General features: G+C 37.7%; 1 protein-coding gene across 3 annotated transcripts in view; it reads right to left on the bottom strand.

The window, feature by feature from the left end:
* Nucleotides 1-19,978, bottom strand: part of IL1RAPL1 (interleukin 1 receptor accessory protein like 1) — a 705,736-nt gene that overhangs the window by 14,343 nt on the left and 671,415 nt on the right. For all 3 annotated transcript variants that reach the window (XM_048288405.1, XM_048288412.1, XM_048288421.1), the window contains exons 8-9: nt 19,226-19,371; nt 8,181-8,324 (exon numbers count right to left, since the gene is read on the bottom strand). In XM_048288405.1, the coding sequence (XP_048144362.1) occupies nt 8,181-8,324; nt 19,226-19,371 (290 nt within the window). The remainder of the gene's footprint in view (nt 1-8,180; nt 8,325-19,225; nt 19,372-19,978) is intronic.

Genomic DNA, 19,978 nt, shown 5'->3' with positions numbered 1-19,978 from the left:
TACACAGCAGGTTTTTGTTTCTACAGTAGGACAGTGTTAACCCAGCAAAAGAGTTGGCACACAGTGAAGTCAACAAATATGTGGGGAAGTTATTACAACTGGCAAAATGCTGGTGCTGCAATGCCATATTCTATTGTCACCTCAGTAACGGTCTTGACCATGGTACATGCTTGAGCCCAGTGTCGCTCTGTTCAAAGTCTTTGAGTAAAGATGAGAATGTATAATTTCACAAAGGGACAAAAAATAAGAAATTATGCAGAATTCAAACTGGTTTAAAGGCTGAGTATTGTCTGTTAAGATGGTTTGCACAATCTTACTTGGAGGGGAAATTATTCATGCTATGACACATTCAAAGTACACTTTTTTCATATCATGGAGGCTCCAGCATCTCCACTAAATACAGCTGCATCATCCTGTATTGCAGGGAAAATATCTTTCCCTCCTGGTTTTATTAGTATTTGTAGGGCAAAGAATGGTTGGGGTCTAGGGTATATCTGAATAGATGTGTTCAGGCATCAGGCATGTGGAAGCTCTGGATTAGTTCATCACAACGAGATCAAATGCAGCCTGTGCTCAGGCTGTGGTGCATTCAGTCCGCAAATGATTCAGTCAGCCCCAAACCACTGCTACAGCAAGACTCCAGGCAAAACAGACTGTGAGTTAGAAACTGTCATATCATTTCAACCATTACATGGGGTTCAAAGTGAGACGTTTGTAAGTGAGCAATGGTCATGGAGCTGTACTCAGCCACAGGTTTAGATAGACCTTAGGGGCAAACACTGAGGGTCAAATCTCAGCTTCATTAATAACACATGGAAAGATTACTTCATTTGGTGGCCCAGGATTTTAGCCAAAGTACCTGTTGCATCACTGGAATATGCATTCTTTAATGCTGTCCATTCCTTTTGATACTCATCCAAATGCAGAGTATGCTATCATACTCCCTGTAACTTTCTACAATGTTAATCCAGAAGAAGTGATATAAATTTTTAGGGGATGAAGCTATAAACGCTTCTTGTTATTCCAAGGATGTGCTCAGCAGCAGTCACTTAAAGGCTCAATGTAAGCATAAAATGAAACCCAGACTCTGTATGAATCTACTTTGTCACATGCAAATGGGATCTTTGGGTAAGTAAATTGCTATCAGACATCTAAGAGCTCATCTGTATGCATGCTCTCTTAACAGCTACACATGAAATGATAAGCTGGTGCCTACATAAAGAAAGACAAAATTTCCTCTTCTACAGGGACCACTGTACAGATTTAACTTCAAATTTGCATTATAGATGTACGTGTTTTCTAATGATTTCCATGTTGCACTGCAAGAAGTCAGCAGTTTGGGCCTGTGAGGGTTTATTAGACTTAAACATTGAAGATATTTCTGCTAATGGGAGCCAGAAAAATTATATGAAAAATTAAAAAAAATAAAAAAACCTTTATAGAGTAATTTTTTATCAGCCATGTTCAAGCCAGTGACAAATTCCGACTTTTAGCTGGCATGATACATTTTAGCACAACACAGATTAAGAGATCAAAACAAGGAGAAATCCTACAGTGTTGCATTTCACAGCGACCTTAATTTCAGTGAAGCCCTAAGACCTAGATGATGGAGTCAGCCCATGTGTCTGTGCATCCTGAAATCCTGAGCGTAGTTTGCAGTGCCTTCAGTAACACTGAGTGCACTGGAGGCAGCTGACCATGCACAAGGGTGCTCCACAGCTCGGTGTAGCCAGCAAGGCTGGGAAGAGCTTTCATTTCCCAATCAACAGGGAACTGGACAGCTGATTCCTTCAGCAGAGCACATGCTCTCCTCTTAAGTACTAGGATATTCATACAGGAATTAGGAGCAATGCACTGATTTAACTCAGTGTTTCAGGATTTCACAGGGAGTTTTTGGAGATAGGAGACTGGATCCTTCCAAATGCAGCAGGGAGGTGCAGCCAAACCGACACAGGAAGCTTTTGTCTTTAAAAAAACATTCTGTGTTCAGGAAAGGCTGCAAAGAACCTTTCAAAATTTCTCAGAGACTGTAGTTGCTTCAAAATTATGGCATTTCTTAACCTGTATTTACTTCACTGTTGTGGGAGCCACATTTAATATATACATTGGGATAGTGTTTATCCTTAATACAATGAAAAAATGTAATTTAAGGCTTAGTTGAACAAAATGCTCAAATCCTAGGTCTTTCAAAATACTTATACTTTTCGTCACACTATTTGCTGTTGCTGATGAAGCTCACTGTAACATTTTCTATTATTTTTAAATGTCAAGCCCTTTTAATGTTAATAAAAAATTAAGAACTACCCACACAATTTTTTCCATGGCATAGTATTTTTTAAATGTAACATTCCTCATGACAGTTCATATCCTTGTGCAGAGTGAGCAATGTTGAATTGCATGGTAGTTTTTCTTTTCTACTTTGCATCTGAACTTTCTAACCTATAACAATCTCTTCATTTGGAATATAAAGATGATTTGGTAATATTTTATTTTTTAAGAGAGATATATATATCATATAGTACACATGCACTTTAAATGCTATGAAATAGGAAGAGAGGAAAAAAAGCAGGAATTTTCTTTTGAATTAGCACATTTCATGCACAGAATCTACGAAACCCCATATTCAGTGGAGACATAAATTGAGTTTTTATTGTTTGAATTGCATTTCAGATGTAAATAAATAGCATAAACAAGAAGAGTTAAAAGAAACAGTTTTCCAGCAATAAAATTGTAATTAAATAAGAGAAAAATCCCTTTTTGTAACCAGTAATGTTTAGAAAGAAGAGAGCTGCATTTTTCTAAGGTGATTTTAATAGAATTTGAAATTGATATTCATAGAACAGGATTTCTTATCGTCACAATTTGCCAATAGCCAATAAGAATATATAAATGAGTGGTGAGACTGCTATTGCAAACTTATTTTGTGCGTCCCCAGGGAAGATTCAGTAATTGCAAAGTCACTAATTTCAGCAGTAATTTCAGTCTAGCTATACCTGCATAGCATAATCATTAACACAAGTGCTTTGGTGGTGCTTAAACCAATAGTAAAAGTTACATTTGAAAGTTAATAACTTAGTCACACAGAAACCTGAAGCATCTCAAAGCATTGCCATTCCTTGCTGCTTAAGAGTTTTGCTGGGATGAAACCCAGGAAATGACTAACAAGTATTTCTTACCTGCTCTTCTCCTGGATTAATATATAATATAGTATTATATTATATTAATAATACCAGATATTATCTGGGAATTCCCATAGGTTCATCCATGAACCCTGCTGGTCTTTTGCAGTTAAATAATAGCAAGGACAAACATCATGATTACATAAGGACTCCCAGGTGCAACAGAAACTTCAGGGAAGAACCAGTTTCATCAGTCTCCTAATTTGCGCATTGATTTGCTTCCCCTCAGCAAGAAGTAGAAACTCATCTCTCATGGAAGGGCAAACAGCTCAGCCATGAAACAGTATAGCTGTCATGTACCAAATCCAAACCAGATTTCCTGAACCGAGAGAGCTCAGAAGCAGCACATTTTAATCTTATTAGGAGCACTTTGCTTTATTTCAGCAATGTGGTAGAAAGAAAAAAAAAGCAGCCACTTTGCCACTTTCAGAACCAAAAGCGTAACTTGCCAGGCCTGGGCCCTGCTACCTTCCCTGTAACAGAGCTGCACAGAGGCCCCTGGCTTCCTTCAATTCACCAAGGTTTCCATGGCAAAGAAAGCTGAGAAGAAGACTGAGGACACCACAATGAGCTCCTGCCCAATATTGTAGGTGAAGGAACCTAAAGGCACCAAGGGTCATTGTGAACCTCATCATATCAGTTCTTAAACAAAGCTCTCGCTTTCTAGCTGTCAGCTGCCTATAGCCTTCTTTTTTTTCTTGAGCCTAAAGCTTGACTTCTTGTCAGCATAGCTGTGAGAGAGGATATTTATGCAACTTTCATTAGAAAACTATTTACAACACATTTGGTCAGATTTTGTCTTCAATTGCTACTTATTTTTGCCAGCCTGCTAGCATAAAATTTCTTCTATTTTCCTTTTTTTTTTTCTTTTAAGATAGTGTTCACCTTTACATATTAATTCTTTGATAAAAAAACTTCCAACAATTTAAAAAGCTAAAAATGTACCCAGGTAATGGTAGTGGCAGATACCTGAAAACTCTTTCTGCTGTTAGCTGTACCACATGCTCTTTCCTTTGAAACTGGAACCTGTAACACCAACGTGTGTGGAAGTTTTTAAGTAATTTTGTCTATCTGACCATGTCCAATGGTTTTTAGCCTGTCATCCATAGACTTCTGGATTTATCCATAACATAAATTAAAACTGGCATACAGATATCTACATATCCACTGGAACCTCTCAGATCTTGAAATGGCAAAAAAAAGTCAAAAGTAGCTGTTTTGGTCACTTTGAGACTCCTGTTCACTCTAAGGCAGGATCATAATGGGCACTACTGAGAGAAGTGGCTCCCCTCTCCACCTTCACTGTGGCTGCTGTGGCTGCCATGCCTGGGGACTGATCCTTGCACAGTTTGATGAGCAGGAACAGTACAACAAAGGAGAAAGTTGTCCCGGTAAAATCATGAGAAAATTTCCACTGATTTTAGGGCGCCTGGAAGTCAGCTCATGTATTTAGATTTCTATACAGTAGTAATATCTCTTCTGATACAAATAGCTTTTAAGGTCACAGAGTGCAAGCTAGAAGGAAACCAGGACATGTGTTGATCGCAGATACTTGTAAATGGTTATTTTCATTTTCAATCTGTCAGTTAAAATACGATACATTTTTCATAAAGTCATTTAAAAACTGGGAATGGCAGAAAGAGAAGGTCCTTGGAAAATAAAAATACATAAAAAGCAACTGCTAAAACACTCCACAGAGAATGAACATGGTATAAAATCTCTTTTGTTGGAGCTCAGTGTACAAAAAAATAGAAGAAATTACCACTTCTAAAAGTGGATTTCGCTAACATCATGTTAGTCCCTAAAGTGTGCTCTATGGACAAGACTTTTTAAAGTAAGCTTTTAAGATTAAAGCTGCAAAACTAAAAGGGTTGCTTGACATTTGACAAAGATTAGCCCTCAGAAAATCCCAGTGAAGTATATATTTCTGAAAATGTTGTTGTTTTCAGAATAGTACAAACAGTTCTTCATTTGCATAGCACTTCAAGCTATCATCTTTACTGCATATGTGGAGAGATCTTGGACTGAATTTTTCCTCCAACAGATTTGGGAGTTTCTGACCACCAAACTGGTAGTGGTGAGTTATGGCTCTGAGATGCAAGGTCATGCCAAACACCTGTAAGTAAAAAAGCCTCTCCTTTGCAAGGGTCAGAGTGCTTCTCTTGCCCCTGTGCTCCAGTGACCCGGGGAGCTCTCGGACATTCGCAGTGAGGTCCCCTGACAGGACATGGGCATGCTATGCTGCTCTGCACTGAAGGACACAATGTGGTGTCCATCACGTCATCCCCTGGGGTGGAGTCAGCTCCCACACAGTTGGAGAGCACAGGCATGGAGTCAGAGGAGAAGCACCAATATTATTATATTATAAATTAGTAGGGGAGGCAGGGAATCAACCACAAAAAGATAAAAGGGGGATTCAATTCCCATTCCCAGGACTGAGCTGCAGTGTCTGCAGGAGAGAGAAAAAACAGAAGTAAAGTCTAGTCCTGAGAATAAAACTTTGGGAAATTCAACACTGTAAATTCAAGAAATGAGGAATCAACAGCTGTGATCACTTGCTTGATCTTCAGTATCCCTAAAGAAAGTAATAAATCGAGTTCCATTAGCTGTAAGGGTTAAATACTTTGTTTTCAAATACTTCTCACAATTTACCCATGCCTCCCACAGAAATGTGTATGTTAGTTAGCCTGAGAAAAACTGATGTGTCTAAGGCTTGGAAAAGAAAAAGGAATAGTGATGAGATTTGACATCCTGAAGGGCTTGTTCTCTGATCAGGGAAGAAATGAAGCATTGAATTTTAAAAGAGATTTTCAACAGAAAATTTTAATTGCACCTCACCTTTAAAGTGTTTCAAATTCTCTCTGGGTACAATACAGTGCACATAAAAAAAAAGACTATGATATTTTGATGTTTGCTTATCTCCATGCTGTCCTGAAGTATGACAGAACATTGTGTAAATTATGAATAGAACGTGGGCGCTCTGCTGCTGCACTGCAGGAGATGCAATTAGAATAGGATTTTAGAGTTCAGCATTTTGTGTCTGTCAATAACAAACTAAGACAAAGGAAGGGATCTCAGTGTAGGTCTGCAATTTATTTCTGCACAAGCCATAGCTTGGGCTCTTGTGGAACATTTTCTCTCTATCTTTCTTCTTTTGCATGTGTAAGTGAAAGAGACAAAGTGAAATGTGCAGCTGAAGTCACTTCATTAGCACAATGGGTTTTATCCATGTTGCCAGCATATTGAACATGGTAGAAGCTACATGTTTTCATTAGGAATTTGTAAGTAGCATTTTTCTTTTTATATTGCTGTGGTTAAGCACCCAATCTATCAGTGTTTGCACTGATCTTCTGAGAATCCATTCTTGACCTTCTTTAACAATGACCTTTGCTCAGAAGGATAAACTGAATGGATATTGGTTTTCCTCCTTTTGAATCACAAAACAGTACACTTTAGAGGTCCCTTTTTTTGATGTTTAAAATGCATAACTCAAGTATTGTTGTTCCCAGGTGACCAATGTTTGGGATGGGACAAGAGAGAGAGGCAGGAGTGTAACACCTGGCGGAGTAAATCTGCAAATGAATTGGAGTGATTTGAGAAAATGATAAATGACAGCTATAAAAGCAAGAATTACTGATACTAATAGAGAAAAAATTGTTACATCTATCTAAACAGTTATTATTTAAAGTGTCTATTTCTGCATATTCTAATATGACTGTTATTAAATTCACACAATTTATGGAAGTAAACGTGCCCATTTAAACTGGCGGCTGCTTTGTGGATAAGAGAGGATCTCAGCTTCTGAAAAAAAAGAAAGAAGGTGTCTGTCAAAATCCTCCATGACTCACAGTCCCTCTGGGCCTCAGTTTCCTCCTTGGTAAAGTAAATAGAATAACCTGACTTTTTTCCTCACTGAGCGGCTACATTAACGCATCTTTTTGTAAATCCCATAGAAGGTTACAAAATGTTCTGATTCTTGGGCTTGTTGTTCTGTGAATTTTCTATTTTGAATCCTTGTGCATTTTTAGATGGGAGGCAAAAATGGGTCATTCCCTAGTGATTTTATTATGGAAGTCTTATATAAGGACCTGTAATTCTGCAACTGCTCTTTTCCTTATCAGTGACAGATTTAGCCATCACTTGCTTATCAGTACACATTTATTTTAATATATCACAATGGCTTCTGCCTACAGGCTGTTACCTTGCCCTGTAAAAAAACTTTAATTAGTATTTCTGCAGGAAAAAAGGTTCTGTCACCAAAGACATAGTGGCAGCACAAAACATCAGGAGCTCTGACCCAAGAAACCAAATCTAATTAATCAGAGCCTGCAGCTCAACCCAGTTTGCTGTTCAACAGCAATTTTGATTAGTAAGGCTAGAGGCAAAGAAGACCTCTTCCTTAAGTGCTTAGAAAGAGAAAGATGAAAATGCATGTATATGTTTGACAGAGCTGGTGCATATATTGTGGATCACTTTTGTTTAGGCTGGATATCCTTGAATCACAGAACAACTTTAATGACCATTTAGCAGCCCACTTCATGATTAAGCAAATGAACTGCAGGGTACATTCCCAAACACTCGGAACAATTTATTGAAACTGATCAGTTTAAACAAGCAGTAAATTGAGATTCACTTCAACCTCTACCTATTTGTTGAATACAATTAGGGAGGACACCCCCTTGCTTACGGAGAAATAAAATTGGTTTTCAGTACTGACAGGAAGTGAAAATCTTTAATGCATCGATGTTGGCAATTTACATTCAGTGTCAGGAATAAAAATCTAAAAGACACGGATGTCTTCTGGAGCTCCAGAGAGCAGCACATACATCAGCTCAGCAGTGATTGTGCTTGTGTGCTGTATGAGGAATGTATATTCAAGTCAGCACCTAAAATTGGAGTTGTTAACACATCTTGAACTGAAATTAAATTTGGGCCTTGGTGGAGAGAAATAAAAGACAGATATTCTTAGAAAGTAGGAAATGTGCTGAGAAGCTGCCTTACCTCCATCTAGTTCTTCAGCTCCAAAATGATTTCTGTAGAAGAGCATAATCTCTATCTTGTAACACTTGTAGATAGTCACTAAACAAACAAGCAGCAGCAGAATAGCACCAAGCCCACCAGCAAGCTCAACTGTGTACATCAGCTCTGCAAAGAATTACAAAATGCAGTAACAACCACATTTCAAACCACAGAAAGATCAGCAACAGACCTTGCACTTTTGTTAAACATTAAAATAAAATAATGAATGATGAACCCCACATTTATGTATTTATTTCATTATAAGACCCTTGAATGAATACGTAATTGATTTTTCTTTATTCTTCAGTAAGTTTTTTTCCTTTGATACACCATTTGAATTGCTCATTTTAAAAATAAATATCACTGGGGAGAAGTATGCAGATAGATCACAGTTTGCTTTACCTAGATAAATGTTGCCATTCGACTTACAATGAAAGCAAAGGTGAATGTTTCCTTTTTGAGGACTATAATGCAAAATCAGCTCTTCCCTTAGTCCTTATACAAATAGAATGTGAACAAACTGGACAAGATTAAGGATTTGATTCTTTTTCCCAAATAAAAAAAACCCCAATATTAATAATAATTAAAAAACCCCACAAAACACTTGAGAGATGTGAAGACACATTATCCAAGGAACCCTACAACCTCACATCTCAGTTATGTGTTAATATTTTTAACACTGTTACCCAGAGGTCTGCAGTTCATCTTTATTCTCACTTTCCCCCAGTGGGCTTAGCCAATGTGTAGACACAGCAAATTGTCCTGACTTGTCTGTTGTGACATTCAGGCCAACCCCCTGGAGTCTTTGCTGCTGTCTGCTCACAGGGTGGATTGAGATCATCACCATGGAGCTCTGTTCCTGAGCATGGGGCCTGGTCAGTTGTGGCTGCCACAAGCGCCCAGCACCACCACCAGAGCCACTTGTTGGGCCAAAGGTAATATGCCACCATGGACTTTTACCTCCCTCAGTTGGAAACGTTGCACTCTCAAGGAAGCTCACAGAGCTCTGTTCCTTTTCATTTGCCTATTGACTGAAAACTGGCGGTGTCAAAAAAGGAGGGTAGGAGGAGGAAGAAACTTGCTAACAATTTCGTAATTTTAAATCACTACATGGCAAATCTGAAGGCCTTCCATGCTTTTCCAAATCACTCAGTTTTGAGGAATGAAAAAACCCCAGATCTTGGAAATCTAAGATACAGAGTTTGCTTCATAAAAAAATCTGTGCTGGAGCAAGTGTTATTTTCACAGTGTCCTCTTCCAGTGGGCAGCTTGTCTGAGTGAAGTACCATGAACCTGGAGTAACCTTTTTTGTGTATGTGTGTGGTTGTGCAGATTTGATAATCCAGCACAATGCAATTCAATTAGAGAAATAAAAGGTTAGAGGAAAAATTGACAATCGCATTTGTTTGACAGCTTCTACTGAGAATCACACACCTTTTTTTTTTATTATTACAAGGCAACTGTAAGAAGATTTCATTGCTCTCTAGAAGACACTAAAAATGTAATAAAATAAAATAAAAAGGCATTTATATTCCATGTCATTCTTTCCAAAACTGTGATGGAAACTCCTTTGTGTTAGATATTTTTAACACTGACATGGTTATTTCAAACTCCCTATACTCTTCTGGTCCAGAGAGGGAAATGTTATTAAAAACACTCAACAAAATATGGTTTGCATAGACAAGTAATGCAGTATTTTAGAATATAAATGGAAATGGAAATTACTCTGCACTGGCTTACTATACCCTGCTTATCACTTTGTAATACAGGTGATGCAGCTGTTCAATGGTAACTAGAAGAAAGACTTTAATATTTTGGGTTGCTAGGCGCAAAATACTCCATTTATGTGCCTGCTGTTATGACTCACTAAAGGCAAAGAAAAACTTTACAACTGGAAAACAGAAGTTTTTTCTAAACTAAGGATTTTTATATTAAATGGAAAGAAATAACTGCAGATATTCATCTGTTTTCTGTCTCTATGCATGAAATCAGACTAATGCACTGCATCACTTTTGCCATCCGAGTCCCCCTTAGTTACATGTTTCCCCATAAAGTAAGATTATGCCTTTATGTTTGCTTCAGTAAAATCTATCTGAAAGCACACAAAACTGTCCTTAATTAGGCAATCGAAGCAAACAACAAAATTCTCTAGTCAGCCTGAAACATACTAGCAATTACCTTTTCATGTGCTGCTGCTGAGCCCATTGGGATCGTACAGAGATAAGGTGGTTCTTTCTTAAACATGTTTGTTTGCAAAGGAAGTTTCATGGTCTATTGATCTAACAGAGCCAGCTTGTATTTTCCTCTGTGCTGGACAGCATCTATCAGCACAAGTTCACTCTGTGTCTTGGGTGCTGTTTGTCAGGGTTCAGAGGCAGAGAGGGGCAGTGATTAGCCCAGCAGGTCGCTGCATCCTTACACCCAGCCCATGAGGTGCGTGAGCTAGCCCCAAAGTGCTGGAAGTGGGGGAGCCACATCCATGCAGCACCGTGGAAGGCAGGAGGGATTGGCCTGGGCACAGTGTCACAGAAGGTTGATTGTTTCCAGGCCTTGAGTTTGTGTTTCTGCAGGATGCTAAACTGTGCCCTAAGGGGTCACTGGCTGGCTCTTAGCTGCCTCAGGGATTTTAGGAGGTGTTCCTCTGTGTTGAGCTGAACTGAAGGTGCAAGAAGCAGAAGGCCTCCACTGTTGGCCCCTTAGGTGACTGAAGCCATTTCCCATTTCTGCGCCTTGGTTTTCCCAATGTGAACTGAGGAAGGTGCTCTGGCTCTTCCCTAGGAGAGGTTACTCCTGAAAGGTGCTCTGTGAGTGCCAAGGGTGCTGGTGATGTGTGTGCCAACAGTTTGAACAATGATGTAGTGACTGTTAAAGCCAAGCTAAAGAGTAGCAGCAAGGTTACAGCCCATGGTTACCTTCATAATAATATTTTTTTCTGCTGCTTTATTCTGCCTTTTACAGTGAGATTTGAGCACAGTTGCTGCAGCAGGCATTACCCTCCCTTTGAAGTGTGATCTGTTTTTCCTGCAAAAATTCAAGTTTCCTTTAGTGGCTACATACTAAAAAGATTCAATTTCAGCACAATTCCGCATCAGAAGCAAGACATGAGAAGTGCAAACCTTTTAAAATCTATTTAGCCCCTGTGTTGTGTTGCTCAAATTACAGACCTGGCCCTCCTTAAGGAGCTGAGACTGAATGTAAAAAATACTTGAGGAAAATTACTTGGCTAACCCTTAGGGGGACAGGCATTCTGTTAAACACAACAAACGAGCAAGTGCCAGAGAGTTACATCCAGAAGCACAGCAATCATTTAGTTACAGGCAATTAACAAGAGTCTTCCACTAGTACAGGAGCAGTTCTACTCCAAGGAAAACACATTGATTTCTGCAGCAGTAGTAGATTGGTTTCTGAATAAATAGCTTCAATTTAAAATAAGATTTGTTACAAGCATTTTGACCAATGGCTACAATTTTTTTCCTTATCAGGAGGCTTTGGCCAAGCAGCTCAGTGAAAGAGACAGCTAATTAAAAGAAGGCATGTGTCCTCTCCAAATATCTAGGACAATATGGCTGGTAATAAATACACTGATTTTATACCTTTTCCTTCCTAATTACTGGGCACATTTGTAGGATATATCTTTAATCTTCACCTGGCTCTAATATTTGATAAACTTCCTTTCACTGTGTCATACAGGTAATTCACTTATCAGAGCTGAAGTTGTAAGAAGAAAGTAAATAAAAGTGTTCTGTCAAAGATTCTTATCTTTTAACTCATATGACATGCTTCAGGGGCTTTACATTTAATGATCTGGAAAAATTTAATATTAATTTTATTCATTATTTAGCCCTCATACAGCTGAGCTACTAAGAAAAATAATTATATTTCAAACACTCTTTTTTCATGATTTATAACTCTTTGAGCAGATGTGATTTATAGCTGTGTATTCAGTTTCTGAGCCTTTTTCAAAATCCAGTTACAGTCTAATTTTGCAATCGCTTACGCAGATTGCTCAACTTCATGGAGTATAAGTAATCCCTCTGAAGTCAACAGGACGATTCACAGAGCTTCAGGTTAGCACATAAATAAATCTTTGCAACTTTGTGGCCTAAACTGATTTCCATTCTCTGCCTGTCTTGGATGATTTAACTCACAAAGAGATAGGGTTTGGTTAGAGGCTGTTCTCAGTTTATTTAGGTATACTTTCACAGACTTCAATTATTAAAGGAACCATAAAGATAATGAATATAATTTTGAAGGAGAGCAGGGACTGATGTGTTACAACATGCAGGTTTGGTTATGAATGGGTGTGTTTCTTCTAGAGGAAGAAGGAAGCTTGCTAACACAGGAACACTTGTCTGAGTCTCATGTCATAAAGAGTAGGCAGAATTTAAGTTAGCAACAAAGAAACCCATATTCACAGTTTTAAAATGAAAAAGTATGGGTTGTTTTCTATTTTCTTTTCTTTTTTTCTTTCTTTTTTTTTTTTTTTTTTTTTAACCTGCTTAGTAGAGTATTTGTTATGGCATGGCTGTAAAACAAATTATCTTCCCGAAGTATAGCATATGGAACCATGGTTGTATACAGCATATGCATATCCAATGCACATATGTATAAAATCTATTCTCTTTTTAGGGTTTCTTTTTCTTTATTTTTAGGATTTTTGTTTGTTTCAATTGCCGAACAAAATCTGGTTGTGCTAGATGGATATGCGTGTATATCCTACATGGATATCCTATATGGATACTGCTGTGAATAATTACTGATTGATACTGTAGGAGAATAGTACTTCTGATAGCAGTAGAAGCGGATTTGGGCTACTTATTAGCTTGATTATGAAATAATTTCTTAGCACAAAGTATAGGCTTTCTGCCAGTGTGGGCCACGTGTGCCCATGGATGTCTGCAGAATTGACGGAAGGTGGCTAAGTTTAGTTATGGTTTTCAATATGGTTTTCAGTGCAGCAGTTTCATTTTATTTATTAGAACTGTTGAGACCTGGCTGTCTTTGTTTATTTTTTGTATCAATAAATAATATATATTCCTGATTCCCTTATGAAAAAGAATTAGTCAGGTTGGGGATTATATATACATAAGCATGTACGTGTGCAAATGCAAGACAGCGATCCTGTTAATCTATTCATTAATATGGCAGGAAACATATTTGAGCCTTGGTGCTGTTGGATTTCCAGTGTTATTAGAAGAGAGATAGTAAATTATTATAATAGAAGTATATTCTTATCAATGAGATTTTTATTTCTGCTGAGAAGTACAGGATACCTGTTCCAGTAGAAGAGTAATTACACTGACTATCTCCAACAGTATGTTAGCTCAAAAGAGGATAAAGTTGGAAAAATATAGATGCTGCAATGTTACTGAAGCTTGCTACATTTAAATACATAACAATGCATTTTAAAGGCAGTTTATGATAAATATTGAAGGAAAAAAGTGTCATGGTGTGGAACTGCAGTAATCTTTGGTTATCTTCCCCAAATTAATGAATTGGGCATGACCTGAAGCCTTCCTGAGTAGGAGAGCTTCTATTTGTTAATTGTACTACAGAAATCAGACAAACCCACACTATTACTCCATTTAGATCTTCTGAAAGAAATGAATGTAAGAGGCAATGGGAAGTACTAAAAATGTGGGGGAAAAAAATTGAGTACCGAGTTCCAAGGATGTAAGATCATAAAACATACTGTTTACATTTTTTTTTTCTGAGGATAGCGTTAATGAATAATTTAGCTATGCAAGGATTATAGGAACAATTTGTGGCATTTTATTTTGAAATATTTTTGTCCTTGCCAATGCAGTTTAGACTTGCACTTAGACATTACATAAAAAGAAGAACTGTGATAAAAGTGGTGCAAAAGTTGTTTTAAAAAGGAATCCATTAAAGAAACCAACTAGTTTGACACATTGTCAGAACTAAGATTTGTCAGAGGAAAGCTAGATTTAGGAACATGCTGAGTAATCTTAAAAAAATTTTCACTGGAGTTATCTTAGTCCAATTTTCTAAAGGACGAGAAAAACTTTACTGATTAAAAGAATGGTCTTATGAAGAGTTTCATTCAGGCAGAGGTCTTTAGAATTCTATTCCTTGACTGATTTTAGATGAGGTTAAGTGTTAAAGGACAGTCACTCTTAGTTGGGTTTGGGACAAGAAGGGAGCTGATATTTGACTTTTGGCCCTGTGTCATGAACCTCTTGGGAGAATGAACCTTTGCACTGCCGAGCACAGTGACAACTTGAAGACCTCTTCAATGGCCATAGGTGAAAAAAAAAAATAAATTCCATCAAATCCAATCCAATTTCAATTCCAATTCCAATTCTACAACCTGATGAGGATCTTAGAAAAGCTTTCCCTGCAGCACAGAATAAAAACCGAATGCTTTATACAGTGGAAGATAGACTCGTGTAATATCTGAACTGACCAAGTGGGTCGGAGTTCTTCAACAGTTTTGCTTCCATTGAGACTCAGAGGTTCACTGCAATGAACAAGTACTTAGGTCCAATTACCAGAAGCTGAAATATAACTCACTGCTCTCATATTTCACAGGATGAGTTTCCTTTCAGAAATTTCAGAAGCATTGTGAAGGTTTTTGGTAAAGGGAGATATAACACCTGGAGTTTCTTTGCAGAGGTTAGAAAAGAACTAGTTTCTTTTCTCTTTTAAGTCTTAATTGTCACTCATCACTACCAGTGTGTGAAATTGTGTTTCACTGTGTGAAATTGTGTCCAACTGACTGAAAATGCATATAACACATTCAAGTCTGTAAGTAACAAACCAGATTCACACTATTATGTCAATGTCATTGCAATTTAAGGTGCTTGTCTGCAATTCTATGACCATCAATAACCATATGAAGATAATTTGGTTTAATAAGCATATGAAGATAATTCTATTCAGAATTTGCTATTAGTTTGTACAGGAAATATTAATATGATGTTTATGCATTAAGAAATGATGAGTTTAAAATAAGGTAATTTTCCTCAAGATGCATTCCATCTAGGAAATATTATCTTGAATATTTTTCAAACATATATTTTCATGGGCATTTCAAACAGACTCTTTCTCTAACCAATTTACTTCAGTGAAAATATATATTTTTTTTCCTGACAGAAGAAAAACTCCAAACTTGTTTTGACTATCCCTCATTAAGTTATAGTCAACAAGATTCATATATGCTCACTGAGAACACCGATGACAGAGGAAAACAAACCAAAACCATAAAAGAGCCCCAGAGTAGGAAATTAGAGGATAATACTGTGTAGATGACAATGGAAAAAAGGGAAGTAAATAGTTTGAAAAAATGCATGAAAGCATATTACCTTAGTTCTGGTGCCTGTCCCAGGAAAAATACCAGTATATTATTAATGTTTTAAAATAATATCAATACCACTTAAAGAATAATGCCAGGATAGAATTTGAGATTATTTTTGCTGTGGAGTTCTACTTGCAGACATGCAGAGAAGCCTTTCAAAAAAATAATCACATAATTAGATAATAACCTGTATTTACAACACAATCTATTATTAAATGAGATTATGAAGACTTTGATCCTGCATGAAAGTCATACTTGTCAATACATAACATTGCAGAAGAGCATACTTTTTCCCTATGCATTGCATTTTTTTCTCCTACATTGATAGACTATAATCTTGTCTTCTTTAATTGAAAAAATTATGAAAAAAATAGAATTATAGTCTGTGATCCACCTCTTATATAATCTGCAATCTCGGGTCTGTCATTAATAAATTTCTGCTTAGCTGCTGTCAGTACCACTCTCAGAATTAATTTCTAGAAGGTTCTTCTACCTGGCTGAAGATTAACCTGTAACTGCTATAGATGATTGATGGCACCTATCACCAGTAAGTAACAAAATCAACCTTAGATTATAACAAGTAGGTTTTTTTCCCATACAAAAGAGAAAATAACTTGATTATTGTAAAGGTGATAGGGATGTGGTCAGAAGGTGGAGGAAAGGGATGAAAGTTAAATCTTCTGGGTTCTGATTGCTCTCTTTTTCCAATCTTTTTGGATAAATTTTGTTGGAATGAATGACAAAAGGAAACAGCATTGGCAATGTTTTGCTTAAGATACTCTACTGCCTTTAGCTTCGAGTTAAATGCTCCCTATGCACAGCATCTGTGGAAATTTAGGATTCCAGAAATGGTTAGCTGGAAGCAGAAAAACATAGATCATAGGTTTTCTCCACTGGTGTCAAAAAATAAAGAAGCTCAGGAGAAAATAAGGGCTGGGCTCCCTGAGATACTGAGCACTGGTGTTTGCACTAGAGGGAGGTACCAGGAGCCTCAGCTTTTCCCAGTGCTGGTTGCTGAAATTGGGTTCACTTTTCCTGCACAAGTGTTGTTGGAGTCCAGGGGCACTGTGTTCTGCTCCCCTCCTGGAAGTTCATTTCAGGAAAGGAGAGGCTCTGGCTTTCCATTCCAATGTCATGTCAGGGGAAGAGCAGAAGCCCCCTTATCCCTGGCTGAATGTGCCAGGCTCTGGTTTGGGCAGGGACCACCCTCAGATGGACCCTGCTTGGGGTTTCTGTGAGGTGAGTGTGTGTCTTTGTTGGGCTGGCCAGTGGAAATATTAAGGACGATGCATCCAGGCTTTTTCTGATGATTTAGACTGTTGACTTCTTGCCCTTTCAGGGCCTATGTAATTATAGGTATGTCTGAAATCTCCCCCTGGACTTTTAAATGTACAGAGACTCTACTGAGCTGAGTGAAGCAGCAGTTGCAATGGTGTTTGAAAGGCTCAAACTTTGTACCTGAATCCCCACTGCAGAGTTTAGCCCTAAATACCTCTTTTTCCAGGAACTCTATTTGTTCAGCAGCAGAGATTTCTGCTCTTCTGTCCCTTCTGATCCTGGTGATAATGTTCCACATAGGAAGTTTAAGAAGGATTATAATTTCTTTTTCAGGTATGCAGCGAACATTCCAGATTCAGCATTTTTGTATTCTTATACTGCTGGGAAAAAATATCACTAACTAAAAAACCAGCCAAAACTAATACATCTGAAAATGTCTTGGTGTTCGGGAAGCAAATTTACCTAATTTTTAGGTCTCAATTGTTCTAAGTCAGCCAAATAATCAGAAATTAATAAACAGCTAACTCATTTCTAGCAGAGACTAAATGTGGATCTAAACAAGGAAACCTAAACCGAAAGGTTGTCATGGTGATATATAAGAGACTAAACAAGCAGTGCAAAACTCCTCTTCCTAGGAGACCTGAGAAACTAGCTCAAATTTTTATCTGTCATGCTTAATTTATCATTTCACTGAAACAGTTGTCAACATGCAAAATGTGTAGAAGGCTTGTATCTGGTACCTTTTGTCTTTCGAGGGCACAACAGATTTTGCTTCTAGATCTATTTCAGATTCAGCCTTACTTAAAGAGGAAAAAAATATTTTTGGAGCTTTTCTGCTATTTTTGTTCTTTTACTATTTATAAGGGCAATTAAATATTGAGATTACTCCCTCTTAAGCATGTCATCATGAGGCCACATACTGTGGTATGTTTCACTTACTGAGTTCTTTAAGAAAGGAAGCAAGGAAAGTAGATTCTTGCAAAATTCATGCATGCACAAAGTTAGATTAGTTAGAAATCTGGTGGTCACAGAACAGAGAAGACTTATGTGTTTTCATTCTTGGAGGTACTGCTTGTGTGGAAGATAAAATAAGGACTCATCATCAGCATGTGACTTAATAGATGCCAGTTAGTTAAGTATTTGTTTTAAAGTAATTTAAGTTTTAAAATTCTTTCTTTTCGGTGTTCCATCAAGAAATTTGATTATTAAGAACAAACTGTTGGATTTCAGTGGTTTTTTTGGGTTAAGCTCTTGCTCTGAGTTCAAATGTCTCTGAACTAGAGTATATAACTACTAGCTGATACATAGTTGAGGTTCAATTACTTAATGTTAATATCTCATCTCAGTAAATTCAAGAAAATAGGACAAATGCTAGTCTAAGCAGAACATCTGGTAATTCACATCTGCATCTTTTAAGAAGCAATGACAAGAGCTCAAAAAAATGGCTACAAATTAAGTTCTATTAAAGTAATTGGAGGTACCCAACAATATGTTTAAATGAATTTATCACAATATCTTGATTTATGTTTTCCTTCTAAGCTTAGACAGATTTTGCATGCTACAAAACTAAATTTAGGGAAGATATCACTGCTTTGATATAAATTGGGATGCCACAAGTACTTCAGCACCCCAGTAAGATCCTGGTTTGCTCACCTTTACAAACAGTCTAAAAAAAACACAGTAATGACAGCAAAGTGCAGACTCTGCTGCTGCTTATTCTTTGCCCTCAAGCCAACGGGAAGCTGCATGAGGGTGGGGAGTGTCAATCCCAGGTATGTGGAGGACCCCCTGGAAGGTAAAGTGGGCAAAGAGGGTCTGGGAGCTTTGATTTGCAGGCAATTCTCCATCTCCCTGTAATCATCTCTGCAGGAGATGGCTGTGGCCATTAGGCAGGCTGGAATCATGGGATGTGAGTGGTGAGGGAAAACAGGAAGGTTCTTAGAAGTTTCTGTCATGGTGTTTCACTTCAGAAATGTTGATGTTAAACAAAAGTGTTAGAAGGAAAATATCCACAGTCAGGCTATGCAGGAGCCCCCCTGGCATGGGGTTTAGGTGATAGAAGTGGAATGGGATATTTTTTGTTTTCCTAAAATTTGATTTTATTTCTTACAGAAAATTATTACAGTTGTATCACCTGTGGTTTCCTACTATTTTTTTCTCTATTGAGCCTTTACTAATTTTAAAGTTAATGAATTATTAAATGCATCTTTTATAGAGATATAATTAAAAGGCGTTACTGTATTTTTTCCAGTGGCAGCCATAATTAGCGACATCCTTTCTCTTTTATTTTGCAAGTCGTACAAATTCCTGGGGAAAAATAATCATTGACTAGTAATTTGGAAGCCAAAATTCATGCTTGCATCTGAGGGAATCTCTACAAACTGACCACCCCTACATTTCACCCTTTCATGGAGAAAAGCTGCATATTTACCCCTTTTATGTAGAAGAATACTGGCATGCCGGCGTCCATTGCCATTCTCGACGTAGCAGGAATAATTCCCCAGGTCTGCCTCTTCGACTGAGTCAAGAATCAATGAGATGGAAACCTCCTGTTCCCCGAGATGTTCCTTGAGAACCCTGAGGAAAAAAACCAACCATCACTGCTGTTCTGCTTGTACCACAGTGAAGCTTTAGATAATCATGACATAATAATGCTACTTACAACTCACGACTCTCTGGCTTCAAATTTGGCTATGGTTTGATGAAATCTTAATTTAATTATAACATGCCCTTTTCTTCCTCACTTCTAATGAGGAGATTTGGCTTTGTAAATGTTAATGAGAGCTGCAGTTCATTGTCTTCTTTAAGCAGAATGATATGCACATGGATAATGTATCATTGCACACTTTGATGGTGACTCTGATCCATGAAGTCTTGGAATGGTAGAGGAGAGTATATCGAAAACAGTTATTCTGGGGGTTTAGAGTCACACCACAAGTCTGGGCCAAACACAATATTTGTGCTTTTTCTGAGGGTCTACAACACTCTACTCAGAAATAATATATTCATGCCATGGTCTGAGAGATAATTTCTAGAATGCCTTATAAAATTTGATCATGTTTTATCAAACAGTAGGAAGAACTGGTACACCAGGTGCCGCTTGCTCATACAGATTATAAATAAAAGGTGCCACCTGTCTTCCCATTACTTTCTTTCCCTCTTAGCAAGACCATCAGTGGTTTCA

The sequence above is a fragment of the Corvus hawaiiensis genome, chromosome 2 (assembly GCF_020740725.1).
Source record: "Corvus hawaiiensis isolate bCorHaw1 chromosome 2, bCorHaw1.pri.cur, whole genome shotgun sequence".
Taxonomy (NCBI): Eukaryota; Metazoa; Chordata; class Aves; order Passeriformes; family Corvidae; genus Corvus; species Corvus hawaiiensis.
Note: the sequence above shows the minus strand (reverse complement) of the source record. Positions and strands in the feature narration are given on the sequence as shown.